The sequence below is a fragment of the Aplidium turbinatum genome, chromosome 17 (genome assembly GCF_918807975.1).
Source record: "Aplidium turbinatum chromosome 17, kaAplTurb1.1, whole genome shotgun sequence".
Classification (NCBI taxonomy): Eukaryota; Metazoa; Chordata; class Ascidiacea; order Aplousobranchia; family Polyclinidae; genus Aplidium; species Aplidium turbinatum.
This window is the reverse complement of record NC_137488.1, coordinates 6,532,028-6,547,461: the sequence shown is the minus strand read 5'-3', so window position 1 is coordinate 6,547,461 and position 15,434 is coordinate 6,532,028. Positions and strand designations below refer to the sequence as shown.

The window sequence follows — 15,434 nt, the reverse complement described above, 5'->3', positions numbered from 1 at the left end:
GCAATTTTTGGGAAAAGGAACAAAATAAAAAAAAAACTGGAGGCAATACAAACCCAGTCTCGTTGCCCGAGTCCTGCTGTGGCTCGGAAGACGAGAATCCAGAAGAATGAGACAAAGCAGCATCCGCTAATTGATGAAGATTGTCATTGTTGGTTATCTCTTTTCCAGAACTGACAAAGACAAAATAAAAATAGAAATGATGCAATTTCGTGAAGTGTCATTATTAGAAAACGTATTCTCCACCCAGCAATTTGAGTCTTATTTTATATTGATTCAACATTAATTTGTAGATTGATTTGTTGATTGGATTGTAGTACATGCAAAAACAAAGTAAAGAGAAATCTATAACGCATAGTGCATAAATCAAGAATAAAATACTCAGGCAGTACATCGTTATTATCACATCGAATGATTGTACAGTAACAGAAATATCATCATAAAAATATCACACTTCGCATTTTTAAGTAGGATTTGTTCATATGATTTGTCTTCTGCGTTTCACCTTACAAATCTACTTTGAAATATTTATTTTCCACAAGGCATGTGTTTGTACAACTACCTTACCTTGAGAACGCAGCAGTGTCAGCGTCTGACTTCGAAGAAGCTGAAACGTTAAAAGATTAGAAAATATTGATGCAAGTTTTCAACGGTAAGCACGACTGTTTGTCTGGACAGCTCAACTAAGTTGTGATGGTCCAACGAAGCCAATGCTGGGAACTGTGCATAGACCATCGCATTCTGTGATTAAGATGATAGAAGCATAACATGTCTGTAACTATCACAATATACTATAGAGATCATAAAAATCATATATTTTGAGCCAAAAAATTAATCGTTCTTTTACAATGTTCAATATTAAATCAGTAAAAAAAATTCAGCGTAAATTCATGCGAATATGAAAACAAATGGACTTTCATTATATTGAATGTTCACTTACACATGGCTGCTCCAGGGGATGCCCTCTTAGCAGAAGATTTTGTCTGTTTTGTCTCTGTTTTTCCATCATCGTCTTCTGCAGAAAGATATCATTTCATGAATAGAAGCTTTAAAATATGCACCGGCTGCGCTTTGCGGACGACATTGATTTTTTCGTAGTGAGAAACAAATAAGACAAAAAAGTGTAAAAGCAATTGTTTGAAAAGATTAAACTTTTAACTGCAGATGATTGGAAAATAGGACTCGTACCGTCGATGACCAGAGGAGCTTCATATTCATCACTGGAATACGCGTGTTCATCGGCAGTTGAATAAATTACGTCACCACCTCCGGGTGCTCGGGTGGTTTGGCCACTGCGAAACATATGGAAAGTAATCATGTATTGAGCGTTGTTGGCTAACCTAGACAGTAAAAGTTGCTGTTCCTTCATCATTTCAAAATAATGTAAAATTGTGGCTAAGTACCGACTCACCTTGCATCAACCATCATTGGAGAGCTGCTTGAATTCATTGCAGGAGAAGAAACAGCTGCTTTTACTTGGATGGGAGGAGTCTCCGATGTAGTGACAGCTTTGTCTAAAAGAGTGTGGGTTATCTTGTCCAGCCTGGCTTGTTTAGCCTGAAACTTTCCACCTTCTGCAAGCGGTGGCGTGCTTGGTATTTGCAACTGAGTGGTCGCTGGGGTCTGAGGGCTTTCAACTTGGTCGAATTTTCGTTTTCTTGCTCTGCGTCTAGTCGGAACCCCGCCATCGTCAGCTGGATAACAAAAGCATAGCTTAGATACGTCAAAATCGTTGCTCAAAGTACAGTAGCAAAAAGCTGGAAAGGTTACGAAATAAAAACATTTTTTAAATGATATCAACCTTTTATCTTAATTGGGAGATGTTACACCACTTTATCAACATGATTTTTGTCATGCCCATGCATATGTCTGGCGGATGAAGGTTTAGATTAAGAGGATGGGAATGTAAAAAAAATTATCTTAAGGTACCTTCAAGCATATCATTAATCAAGTATCTTGCTACAGCGCAACCGTGATCCCCACAAGTGTGGCAGAGCCGTTCTGACGAGAGCAGTACTGGCTCCCTCAGAATTCAGCCAATAATTTATTGCACAAGGATTTATAAGAAGTGATCCAACTTTGCTTCCCAGTAAATTTTTTGATACTTAAACAGGTAGAGTGGCCAAACCTTGGCGTGAAGCAATTCTTTGTTCTCTGTCGTGCGCTGAAGTTCTGTAACGTCTGAAATTCTGGCCGGTAGAACCATCAACGGCTTGCGATGAGCCTGCCTGAGCAACGTCGATAGAAGAAAGATAAGCAGCCTGTGCCGCTTTCATAGCTGCATCCTAAGAGAGAGAAAAATGATTCCTCGACGTACGAGTTGCTTATATGCAATTCAAATTAACCAGTGAAGAAGTGGGTCTGCTACTATTCGGCTAGTCCGATTCGGCTGGTCCGATTCGGCTAGTCCGATTCGGCTGGTTCGTTGGATTTACTTAAGGATTTTGTTGGATTACAGAAGGATTATGGTTGGATTTTCAAAAATTTGCCGAATAGGAAACTAGCCGAGAAAGACTGTACCAGAATAGGGAACTAGCCGAATCGGACTAGCCGAATCGGACTAGCTGAAACGGACTAGCCGAAACGGGCCATTCCGTGAAGAAGTAGACGCTGATATCTCTTCTGCTCGGGTTTTTAAATGTTACTTGGCGTGAAAAGTCAACAAGAATCCTTCATTTACGATGCAACTGAATGAACAAACACAATAGTTTCCGAACCTGGCTAATTTGATTTACTTGAAAATGCAACGTACATAATGCAGAGGCGTTCAAACCACTGGCAGCAAACCTTGAATACCACAAGAACCTTGAAAAGATGCACTGTATGGCTAGCCACAAAAATCCAGCACGTTCCACTCGTGTTTGATTAATACCGAAACCGCTCACTTACCTTTTCTTTTTCGGTCATAGGTTTGAGAAGATTAGGCCGTACCAACTTCTTTAGGCCATCATAGAACATAACAACGTACGATCCAGTATTTCTGATACTCATCACAGTGGCAGGGTAGAAGCTGCCATCCGTCCATTGGGAAAGAACATCGTCTCCAACGTTGAACTTCTGTTAAAAATCGTTCAATATTCAGACGAAAATAGCTTTCCCAAGTAACCAGCATGGAATCATGGATATGAAGCAATTGGTTATCTTACAAAACAGAAAATGTTGTGTACTGTAATGAATTATAGTCATAATCAGGTGATCCGGTACAAGCTGGTAAACTTTCAGCGTGCAAATGCAAAACCAAACGCTCATGTAGAAAGTAGGCTAATTACGACAACGTAACTTTAAACGTTAGACGCACCAACAACGCATCTTTTGAGCGGCCGATTAAGCCAACCGTCTAATTTGATGATCGAAAATCAGTTTGAGCAAAGTTTAGCACTAACTATAGACAATTTTAATTAACGGTTTAAGGTTGAGGCATCCCAGACGACCAAATCCATCATTTTTACCTTGATTTGTCTACAGACGTTGAATCAAAGTAAAATTGACGGATTTGCTGTCTGGGATACGAAGAAAAAGTTGCCAATAAAATAAGTTACTTGATCAGTAGATTAGCTTAATCCGTGAATAATCTACTGTGAGAGCATCCAACTCTAATTAACGTACTATAAGGTTTGCTTTCTTATCCAATTGAGTGGGCCCACGAATAAGATCGCTTGACATCGGGAAGATCGTGTCAAAGCGCTTCCTCCATCCATTGAAATGTACTAAAACTTCTTTTCGGTTAGCATACACCTAAGAATGAAACAATAAAACAAATATTGGAAACTGCACCTAGTCAAGTCACAATTCTCTTAAGAAAACTTTAACCACCATTCACGACACGCAAAGTAGCTTCTTCAACAGTAGAACTTGAGTGTAAGGTATCGTGAAACACAAGAGAATGACATTTATATAATGAATATTGAGCATGCCAATTGCCAAGTTATTTAGTTTGCTTGCAGAGCTTAAACTATGCCTATGTACCACCTTACGGATTTCATTCATTGCAAAAAGTGGTTAAGTAACGGTATATAAATATCTAATGTTTTAAATAAAGAACACAAAGTTTTGCCAACTTGTCAAGTAGAGTATTTGAATCATTAGCAGCAGTTCATATCGATGAGCACTGTATTACACACAAAATAAACTTTGAGCACAAAACGTAAAATAATGTGCCGATCCACACTATCAAGCAAAGTCGATAGAGCAGACCAAAGCATTGAACTGCAGAGCGATTTACTTCAATAATCTTTGCTTTGTACCACTTGAAGGCATCCATGGCTTCAATGTTAGCACCCACTTCAAACTTTATCGGCTTCAACGGAATAGTCTCTGCTGGAACTTCATCCTTACTTCGGAACGATGGAGGATCCTAGTTGGATTCATTAAAGATTAATATAAGAAAGCATACTGCATGTACATTGTACACATAATATTAAATAACTACCGTGCATATCAGCATGACATTTATCAACAAGATATACGCTGTGGGTTAACTGTTTGAATGATTTAGTGTTGTTAAAAAGATGAAATACGAGGATAAAAATTTCCATACATCACAAAAAACATTTGATAAATTTATTCTGCATACCATCAGGCTATCATTGTCAACTGCACTTACTACTTCGTTCTTTAACACTTCTTTGTCTTTTAGATTTTTTGGCAGAACAGCCGATGTATCAGGCGCACTAGAAAGTGGCACAACTTGACTTGTGGATTGCTGACCAATCGAGAACTTCTTGCGGACTGGGATAGTTGGCTTGAAAAGTGCTGAGGAAAGCTTGAAAGTATTAAGCAATGGTCGACCACGCTTTTTGTATGGTGACTTATCTTGGCTGACACCTTTCCTTGAGAGCCATGATGAAGATGTCTTTTTTGTTAAACTTCCTGTAGAAATGTCATAAGTTTTGGAGCGATGATGCTTCATTGCTTTTGGTTGTTCATTATTACCCACACTATCTTCTCTTGATGAAGTGGCAGCAGTTTCGGAAAGCCCTTTTTCAGGTAATGAAGTCCGTCTTTTCAGCTTGGCAGAACTTGGACTGCTTTGGCCATCTTCAGGATCGTTTTGCTCAGCTGGAGGTGGTGGTTTGTCGACGCAAGCCAAATCCTGTGAGCCGAACACCACATGAAAGATAGATAGTATCTACCTAGCATAAACTTAGTCAATAAAACATTATGAATTCAAGAGTCGCGACTCGACCACCCAACTGCGCACCATCGTGGCGCATGGAGAAGCGTAATCCGCCCAAAACATTAGAACCGACTTGACATACCATACAACCTTATAATCTTAGAAACTCAGAACATTAAACCGCACAGTAAACAGCTTAAAAAAATCGATCTTTAATGAATAAGTTGATAAGTAATTCACACAACGTGCGTTTATCTGGATTGTGGGAGTATATCACATACAGGATACACACTTTTTATAAATTTAACAGTGCAATTTCGCACATTTTGCATGCTTCTGAATATCCGGAATCGCTATAACATTAGCTTTAAATACAATAGGCTAACTTCTTTTAGCAATATAAATAAACTCTTACAGAGAGAAATTTGTTTAGAATATGATCTGAAACCACTTCCATATCTTTGGGGGATTGGTATTTGTAAGCATTAAAGGCTTGTTGAACACTAGGGTGTCTTTGAAAAAAAGCTGAACGCCTGAAAATTAAATGTACAATTTGAATATTAGTCACGAAATGTGTAGAGTAGTCAATAAAGTCATACACTGCAGGAAGAACTTCCGGTCTAGAAACCATCGTTTCTTTTAACACAAGAATGATGAGAAAAAGTCTATACCGTTAACAACGGAAGGTGTCGAAATCGACACCTACATTAGTCACGTGTAAAACGTTTGAGCAGACATGTTGCATTTCAAATAAAGTCAGGTCAACAAATTATAAGTTCATAAAACTAAAATTTTAGTTTTGTTGATAGTGTCTTGAGAGCTATTATTGCTCAGAAAATATTTTTGGATCATATTTCTTGTCCCACAAGAACTCAACCGGATGATTTTTGCCTGTATGTTCCTGACTTTATTCTCTGTATATTCCTACGATTTAGCAAAACAAAAGATGAAATTCGCGAAACATATTTTTAGAGGATCGGCAAGGCAACTACATTAATTGGTTATTGAAGATATGGTGAAAGGAAAGAGGTGCAGGAAAAGGAGACAAACTTGAGGAGATAGTGTAAAACAGTGGGCTGAATTGTCAAGCATCGGAAAAACAAAAAGAGTAATGGAAAAACGTGACAAGTGGAAGCAATTGGCAGGCAACCTTCGGCTCGGTGACGACACATGGTGATGGCTTCTCTGGCATACTGCAAAGCTAGGAATGCTTATAGTTTTTCCAAAAACAATAAAAGTCTAGCTTAATTTTTTGGCTTCTCTTGTAGTGTGCGGTATATTTTTTAGCATTGCATTATCAGAATTTATCATTGGACTATTCCCAGCATCTGTAGGGACTTTTAGCAATCCTAGGACCTAGGTTGAAGAGCAGAGTTGATTGACCCCATGTTTAAACAGCTATGGCCGACAACCGAAGAAATAACTTTTTCCGTTTCTTGAAAATTACTCTAAACCTTTAGTCGTTTCTTCATCATATGAGCTGCTTAAATCATTAGGATGTTATAGATCTTTATCACTTTATTCATTTAACCCATCATTGTCAGAGTCCTCTTGCAGCTAGACATTGCTTTTCCAAGAAAATAGATTGCATGCCATTTGTATAAAACCTTCATCGAATGGAACACTTTCAGTTCACCTCTTCGTGATGCAAGCTACTTCCAACCTATTTTGACAAGTGTCAATCCATTTGTCAAGAAGTTGAATGTTCATAATTCACATATTTTGTGAAGTGCCCGTCTACATTTGCTTGTAAAACGCCTTGCAACAAAAAACTACCTCAAATCGTTCTATTTATAATTCATATGTTGTTATTCATTTGTGATGTCATCGAAAACACTCATGTGTAAAAATACAATTTGCCTCCCCCCCGGAAATTTTGTGCTGGCTACACCTTTGCTACTCACCAAAAATGACTAGGTCGATTATCTTTTGCTCTGCTCTTTCTTGGAAATCGGTCTGCATGCTTTTTTAAAGCATCGTAAAAGAGAACTTGAGGTACTCTTAAGTTCTTGGACCAACAAGAAAGTAAAAATTTCTTGATGACTTCTTCCTCACTCCCACTAAACATTGTACGACACTGCAAAATAAAGCACATTAAAACATACTATCAGCATTAATTATTTCAGTGAAATGTAAACCCATTTTCAGATTCTTGACAAGGACTAGACAATAGACATGCAGCCAACGGCATTCACAATTTTTTGCATCATGATAATGTTGCATTGTTGCTTTGTTTTATGTGCTTATAGTTCAACCAGGTAACCACACCACTTACAATAGTGTGGAAACAGGTCAATTGGTAAAATCTCAAAATCAATCTTTTTTTTTTCAATCATTTTATTTTTCGTAATTAACGCGTCCGGGACGAAAAAGATACTAACTACAAAAATCGATACAAACCTACCAGCACGTTAACGAACGGAAAAGGTGGCAAAACCTTGCAAGGTTTAAAACGTGCCTGAATGAAAAATCATGTAGTAGGCTATATATCAATAGTTAGCACGGCTACAAAACCCAAAAAAACAAATAGCAAAAAATAAAACAAAAACAGAGAGAAGCACACATCGTCTCTAATAAGCTGAACTATCGTAAGTCCAAATTTTTCAAAATCGCGTTTTTGATTGATTTGGTATCTTTATAGACTACAGTTTATTTTGTTAAAGCATCGTAACTCTATCTACTTTAGTTTTGATGATACAGAACGATGAACTATCGTAAATGAATGTAGGCTACAGCAAACACAGCATGAACTTTAGAATTCAATTTTCTCAAAACTGCATTTTTGGAGTTACAATAGTTCAGCTTTGTGAAGAAAGAGGCGTTCTTCCCGGCTATCAGCACAAGGCTGAGCACTCACTAGTAGGCCTACAGCGAGCAGTTGCGATTCGCTAACCATAACGGTGTAGCTTCCACGCTAGCCATTCAGACGGCTGTCTTTAAATGTAGCAAACCTAGCAAACGTAGCAAACCACAAGGTTGCCAGATGGTATTTTTTTTAATTTTTTTTTTTTTTTTTATTTCTTGGCGTTTTATTTATCGAGTGCATTTTTTTTAAAACCCTTCTGATTATGTTATTTGTTTAGTGTTGATGTCTTATTTTTATCAGTAAAAAGATATCAAAATCTCTGCTTTGTTGGTTATGGTTAGTTTTGATATAAATACGTTTAAAGCAATGCCTTTGCGATCAACATTTGTGAGATGTTGAAACTTGAAAGGTAATATTAACGCAATTTATATTTGGTAGTCAGACATTCGAGAATCAGTACTTAATCCCTTAGACCATGGTTGGGTGAGTTCACTAATCAGTGGTTCTCTAAAAACCGGGCTGCAGACGATAAATAAAACTTAACTTTTGCAGGTGACCGTAGTTCCTGGGCTACGCCGTGTGACACAAAAGGAAGAAGTTCCTAATGACAACTTTTTGTGTGTGTTTAGAATGTAAGGAATATTTTGTAAACAAAACCGGTTTTTCCAAAAGTTTTGGTCATTTGAAGTGTGTTTAAAATGCCTATATGCTTTGGCTCCTTTTTGGGCTACGGTACTTGCAAAAAAAATTGGTTTGAAATGTGTTTTTAGCTGGGTAATTTTGTGGAATCTGGCAACTTTACAAAGTTTGCTTCTTTAAATATAGCAAACCTAGCAAACCCGCAAATCTTGAGAAAGGTTTTTACAATTGATGGCCGATGAGGTTTTCAACTGTTCATAGTTTGCACCAAATAGATAGGCCTAGACTACAGACAACCTTATCATTACTTGCTGCTAGTCTAAATCTATCTTCTTTAGGGAGACTATGAAAACCTATTGCGGTAGGCTTTCAAATGCAGAAACCTTCTCAAGCTTTGCGAGGAATTCGGAGTTTGCGACGCCCGCTGAGAAAACCTCATAACACAAAAAATATTTTCCTGTAATTGTACAAACGTACAAACCTTGTGAGGTTTGCTACATTTAAAGAAGCAAACCTTGCAGAGTTTCCAGATTCCACAAAATTACCCAACCAAAACACGTTTCAAACCAATCCCAAAAACAAACCATTTTTTTGCAAGTAGCCCAAAAAAGAGCCAAAGCATATAGGTATTTTAAACACACTTCAAATGACCAAACCTTGGAAAAACCGGTTTCGTTCACAAAATATCCTTTACTTTCTAAACACACACAAAAACTTGTCATTAGGCACTTATTCGTTTTGTGTCACACTGCGTAGCCCAGGGCTGGAACTACGGTCGTCTGCAAAAGTTAAGTTTTATTTATCGTCTGCAGCCCGGTTTTTAGAAAACCAGTAATTAGTGAACTCACCCAAGCATGGTCTAACTAAGGAATGGAGTACTGATTCCTGAATGTCTGACTACCAAATATTGCGTTAATATTAAGTTGCAATAGGCTATCTCACAAATGTTGATCGCAAAAGCATTGCTTTAAATGTATTTATATCAAAACTAACCATAACCAACAAAGCAGAGATTTTGATATCTTTTTATAGATGAGAATAGAACTTCTGCAACATCAACACTAAACAAGTAACTTGTTCAAAAGGGTTTTAAAAAACATGCACCCGATAAATAAAAAGCCAAGAAATTTAAAAGAATACAATAAAAAATACCATCTGGCAACCTTGTGGTTTGCGAGGTTTGCTACGTTTGCTAGGTTTGCGAGGTTTGCTAGGTTTGCTACATTTGCTAGGTTTGCGAGGTTTGCTAGGTTTGCTACATTTAAAGACAGCCATTCAGACCATCCAATCAACAATATGTTTCTCGGCAGCCGATTTGTAGCAAGAATTGACAGCGATAGACACCGTGTTTCGCCCATGAGGCTGGGCTCGTCAGTATCGCACCACTAATTCTGCCACAAAGGTATTCGACCACCGCTTTACCAGTCAGTTTAACTCTTATCTTTGTGGAAAGAAAAGGGCCAACAAAAACCAGCAGGCGCCAGGGCAGAGGACATTGTGAAGAAAGAGGCGTTCTTCCCGGCTATCAGCACAAGGCTGAGCACTCACTAGTACAGCGAGCAGTTGCGATTCGCTAACCATAACGGTGTAGCTTCCACGCTAGCCATTCAGACCATCCAATCAACAATATGTTTCTCGGCAGCCGATTTGTAGCAAGAATTGACAGCGATAGAAACCGTGTTTCGCCCATGAAGCTAGGCTCGTCAGTATCGCACCACTAATTCTGCCACAAAGGTATTCGACCACCGCTTTACCAGTCAGTTTAACTCTTATCTTTGTGGAAAGAAAAGAGCCAACAAAAACCAGCAGGCGCCAGGGCAGAGGACATTGTGAAGAAAGAGGCGTTCTTCCCGGCTATCAGTACAAGGCTGAGCATTCACTAGTACAGCGAGCAGATAAGAGTTAAACTGACTGGTAAAGCGGTGGTCGAATACCTTTGTGGCAGAATTAGTGGTGCGATACTGACGAGCCCAGCCTCATGGGCGAAACACGGTGTCTATCGCTGTCAATTCTTGCTACAAATCGGCTGCCGAGAAACATATTGTTGATTGGATGGTCTGAATTGCTAGCGTGGAAGCTACACCGTATGGTTAGCGAATCACAACTCTTTCTTCACAATGTCCTCTGCCCTGGCGCCTGCTGGTTTTTATTGGCTCTTTTCTTTCCACAAAGATAAGAGTTAAACTGACTGGTAAAGCGGTGGTCGAATACCTTTGTGGCAGAATTAGTGGTGCGATACTGACGAGCCCGGCCTCATGGGCGAAACACGGTGTCTATCGCTGTCAATTCTTGCTACAAATCGGCTGCCGAGAAACATAGTTCAGCTTATTAGAGACGACATGTAGTAATGAATGACAGCCTAATGAAAAGTGTTGTGGATTGAATTTGCCAGTTCCAATATTGATGTGGATGAGCAGTCATAATAATAATAATAGGATGGAGAAAGAAACCCATCCTCAGGCAAAAGCCCGTTTCAATGTGGCCCAGGAGAGCAGGTGTTGAAAATTACGAGTGCTGCATTCTCTCGTATTTTCTATTGCCACATATGGATGTGAAGTTTGGATAAGCAAACAATAAATGGAGTCTGGTTAACAACATCAACCTCAGAAAAGAAGATATTTCAAACACATATATAGCTAGAAGCAACTCCATGGAAAATTTAATGCTGACTGGGATAGTGCATTAGTGCAAGGCAAACAAACATAAGCCTAACAAAAATAAAATATTTTTTATAATATCAAGTGAATTACGAAAATGAAAAGTGTGCCAGAAGTATTAGCAAAAACAAGACAGAACAGAATAGAGAAAGGTCATAAATTATGGGAGATCACAACTGATTAAACATGATCAATCTGTTCTTCTTCTATCAATCTGTTGAAGAAGGTAACCAACCACTGCACTAAAAACCTTACAAAAGCTTAAAATAAGACATTTACAAGAAAACTCAGATTACAATACAAACAAAATGTTTATGCATAGCTCAGTGACCTCTAGAGCTGTATTGGCTGAGCTAACTGTTCCCAGAAGGATCACCAATTATGCCAGGTTGGTCGAATATAATAAAGAGAGATAAAACCAAGCAACCACACAGCATATCATAATCCAGTACATCAAAGTGAACATAAACTATAAACCACAAACGTTTTCGGCCATACACATGTTAGGGCACTTGAAAAGAGCTAATATAACACTATAATTCAGACATTCCAGACAAGCCCTTTCCTCAGGATTAAATAGATGAGCAAAACTTGCCATTTTTGAAGCACGATCAGCCTTGCAGTGATGCCACATTTGCTACAAGGTTTTTGGCAAAGCTGACTTCAACAAAGGTAGCTTGCGCAATGCGCATTTGTGCAAATAGCGCAGGTTTTTGATAATATTGTTTAAAAAAGCATTAACAACTTTAAAAAATGCTGAAGAGGCCAGTCATATCTCTCTTCCCCGTTTGTTTCAGACCCATGGGCGTCGCGTCACCCCTTGCCAATGCGTAATTGACACCTATGGTTCACAGTATACTATATCTCAACTTGTCTTTAGTGACATAATAGTGACATTGACATGACACTAGACATCATAAACTTTATTGTCCTGGTAAATCAACATTCAACAAAAAATTCAATCCTGAAATGCAAAAACTAAACTAATGTTAGCAAACATTTTAAAAACTAATGTTTTCTAGTTCATCAGTTCAAGAAATGAAATGATACAAATTCCGCCAATGCTCAAGGGTGGTAATGGTAAAAGGTAGAGCCCTTTGAGTGGCAAAAAAGGCTCATACAAAGATTGGGTGCTGGTAAAACTGTTGCTGAAGTCATAGGGATCAAATTACAGTGCCTTTTTTAAAACTTAAATCTCTAAACTGATTTCAAAACTTTTTTGCTGAAGATACATTCCTACAAGTACTGACACTTGATCAGGAATTCAATACAATATACAGCAATAAGTAGATTTTTCACTTACTTTGGCCATAGGTTTATCTGTCATGTTGATAGTCAGTTTTCTGTATGATTCTCCACACAAAAAGTAGCTAAGCACAACATCTACACACTTAAAGACTTACAGTATTTCAAAAGACCTGAAACAAAAGAAAAATATTTGACACCTTAATTAAAGTACCACCCTTCAGTGGTTTAATCTCAAATTTAACAGGATAACAGCAAAATCTCGAAAATCATTTTGCTGTTAGATAGTTCTGCAATTAGTCAAAAATTTGGAATCATAACAACACAAGCATTGTTTTTTTTTTTTTTTTACAAAACCACAAGGTTTTTAATGTAATTCAAAAAGGAAGTGTTTCCAATTTCCATTTAAAACTTTATATATGTGTTGCAAGTGCTTTAAAAGTGGAATACTTTAATGGATTACACTATAGCAGTGTCACTCAACTAATGTTAACAAAGGTTCGATTTGACAAGTTGAATACTTTTAGCAGTAAGAATAAGTTATTTCCCACGCAACCACGAAAGTAAATTTATCAGTACTACCAAACCACGTTTTTAGGTAAAATGTAACTCGAATTGGATTTCTGAGATATTGCGGAGTCTGGGAGCTGAAGCCCCTGGGCAGCAACTAGGATAATCACAGTAAAAATTGCTTTCTCCCAGTAAAAATCTGCTTAAAGAAGCCCTGAAACGTGGCAATGAGGTTATTCTTCCAAAAGCTTAAGGTCTACCATCAACACCCAGATAGACCGGATTTGGACCACGGTCTGCCAGTTTAGTAGCCCTGCACTGTAGCAATATTATAAACACAATAACTGATAAGTATGCAACTGTTGGATTTAAAAGAAGCACTGAGTAGCCAATCCACATGCTTGTTAATCCCTGACAAAAAATAACTTTTTAAAGGTTTCTCAAACCATTTTACCTCGCAAACTTTAAAAATATGGAGCTAAATTGACATCAAGGCCATTAACAACATTTTTAAGAAATCTTTCTACAAATAAGCAAAGGTGGACAACCGCTACTTTGAAAGAAACGCACAATCACTACAATATACCAAAATAGTGTTGCTACTGCTAACAGTTGATAAAAAGTAATGCGCTGGCTATTGCTACTCAGACAAAAAGTAGCATGCGCTATTTGTATGTAGTGATGCACCGGAGGCAACATTTCAGCCAGAAGCAGAATGTTTTGGCTAAAGAATTGCAACTCTGGCCAGCTTTTTGTAATGTCTACTTCATACAATCAATGTAACAACTGAGTGGTTGTTACATACCACTCTCACCAAGCGCTCTAAAAGGTGCCTTATAACAATGTTTAGGGTCATTTGAAAGGATCCATTCAGGAGTAAACTTTGAAGTAGATTTCAAATTCGGCAATGTTTTCTGTCCACCCGATGTAGAATTGTATTTATTGAAAATTTTGTATTGAGTTTGTTAATCCCGTTTTCAATCTTCCATTCTCGTCGCGCACTATGTTGCATGTATGCAACAAAATTTTTTGAAAAAATACACAACTTTGGGAGAGTAGCATAAATATTTGTGAAGAAAATGAAAATTTAATACTTTCGATTTACCGTTTTTTGCTCAATGTTGCAAATTCACAACACATAGTACCGGTACGGCTAAATATTCTGATAGCTCAATTGGTTAGCGCGTCACTTCTGGAACGAAGAAGCTTCAAGATCAAGCGGCGCTGGTTCGACTCTCGGGGTGTGCGCTTGAGCAACGCACTTTAAGGACTGCTCTCCATTCAGCGGCATCTAATGGATGGAATAGTTCCCCGGCAACAAGACTTCAACAATCGGAAACTTCACTCTGTCAAACTCGGTGACCGGGCCTTGATGAGTACTTGATGAGTACACTGCAAGGACGTGTCAATATATATCATTTTCACAAACCAAAACTCAAACACAGGGCAAAAGTTTACTATAAAATGGTAACACGAACTTGGCTGAAATGGAAAAACCCGTGATTGCCAATGTAGATGCATGAATGGCGAATTAGCATCGGCTAAGGTTTAGACATTCCTCCCAGTCGTTATGCCACAGCCATAAATTTGTTCCTTAGTCAACACCCTGATGGAGGTCTGAGAAAGAGGCGTGTGGATGGGTATCAAAGCACGAAAGCCGCAAAACGTGTACGCTTCATTGCGAACGATTCCAGTGATAACGCGATATAACCTCATCTTCCGATACAGCATCTGATGATTCTGACAACTAGTTCTTTATCAAACACCACAGACTTTGTGTTGCTCGCAATATCCCAATTGTGCCAAAATTATGTTAGTGTATACGTAAATCGAGGCAATCTTCTCGCAGGGAGCTATTAATTTGTTACTGGTACCTGGTTGAGCAATTAGCGCTATTTTATGATAATTCAACGTCGCTAGATGTCGAATTAATGTAAAAGAAATGTAGATTTCTTATTGGGCATTGTTGTTACGCAATATAACCAGCCAGGAAAATTAAATCGATTTGTGCTGACTCGAACGTTGAATCAACCCAAAATTAACTCTCCCCCCCGTGAGTTATTTAACGTGAATTACCGGAACAGCGTGTGTATCGCGTTGCTGGCTTTATCACTACTTTTGGTATTATTACATCACAGCAAATCAAACAGTGCAGCCGTGATAGACTACCTAGTATATTTTTCGCTTCTCGTTTTACATGTTTTGGTACAATTTTTTCGCAATAAACGGTTACAGCAATTGCCGAGGCAATTTCACCTTTTGTCGCTTGGCCTCGGCAACGTTTTTGCCAAAATAAATATATGCTAATTTAGGAGACTGTAACCTAACTCTAACCCTAACTGTAACCCTAACCTAACCCAAATGTCCTGTCAACCAAATGTCTTTGACCATACATCCTGTCGACCAATCACTCCTATAATGGAACGTTCAAATATTACGTAACGCCTTCGAGGGGGAGGGGGGG

The 15,434-nt window shown here is 38.3% G+C and overlaps 1 protein-coding gene across 2 annotated transcripts in view; it reads right to left on the bottom strand.

Moving 5' to 3' along the window:
- LOC145786404 (uncharacterized) overlaps positions 1-12,626 on the bottom strand; it is a 33,448-nt gene extending 20,822 nt beyond the window's left edge. For both annotated transcript variants that reach the window (XM_082598051.1, XM_082598052.1), the window contains exons 1-13: positions 12,519-12,626; positions 7,018-7,190; positions 5,529-5,646; positions 4,601-5,089; positions 4,220-4,351; positions 3,604-3,732; positions 2,887-3,054; positions 2,126-2,282; positions 1,409-1,691; positions 1,186-1,289; positions 938-1,012; positions 565-604; positions 54-170 (exon numbers count right to left, since the gene is read on the bottom strand). In XM_082598051.1, coding sequence (XP_082454177.1) covers positions 54-170; positions 565-604; positions 938-1,012; positions 1,186-1,289; positions 1,409-1,691; positions 2,126-2,282; positions 2,887-3,054; positions 3,604-3,732; positions 4,220-4,351; positions 4,601-5,089; positions 5,529-5,646; positions 7,018-7,190; positions 12,519-12,542 — 2,009 coding nt within the window. In that variant the 5' untranslated portion in view covers positions 12,543-12,626. The remainder of the gene's footprint in view (positions 1-53; positions 171-564; positions 605-937; positions 1,013-1,185; positions 1,290-1,408; positions 1,692-2,125; positions 2,283-2,886; positions 3,055-3,603; positions 3,733-4,219; positions 4,352-4,600; positions 5,090-5,528; positions 5,647-7,017; positions 7,191-12,518) is intronic.
- Positions 12,627-15,434: the final 2,808 nt, after the last annotated feature.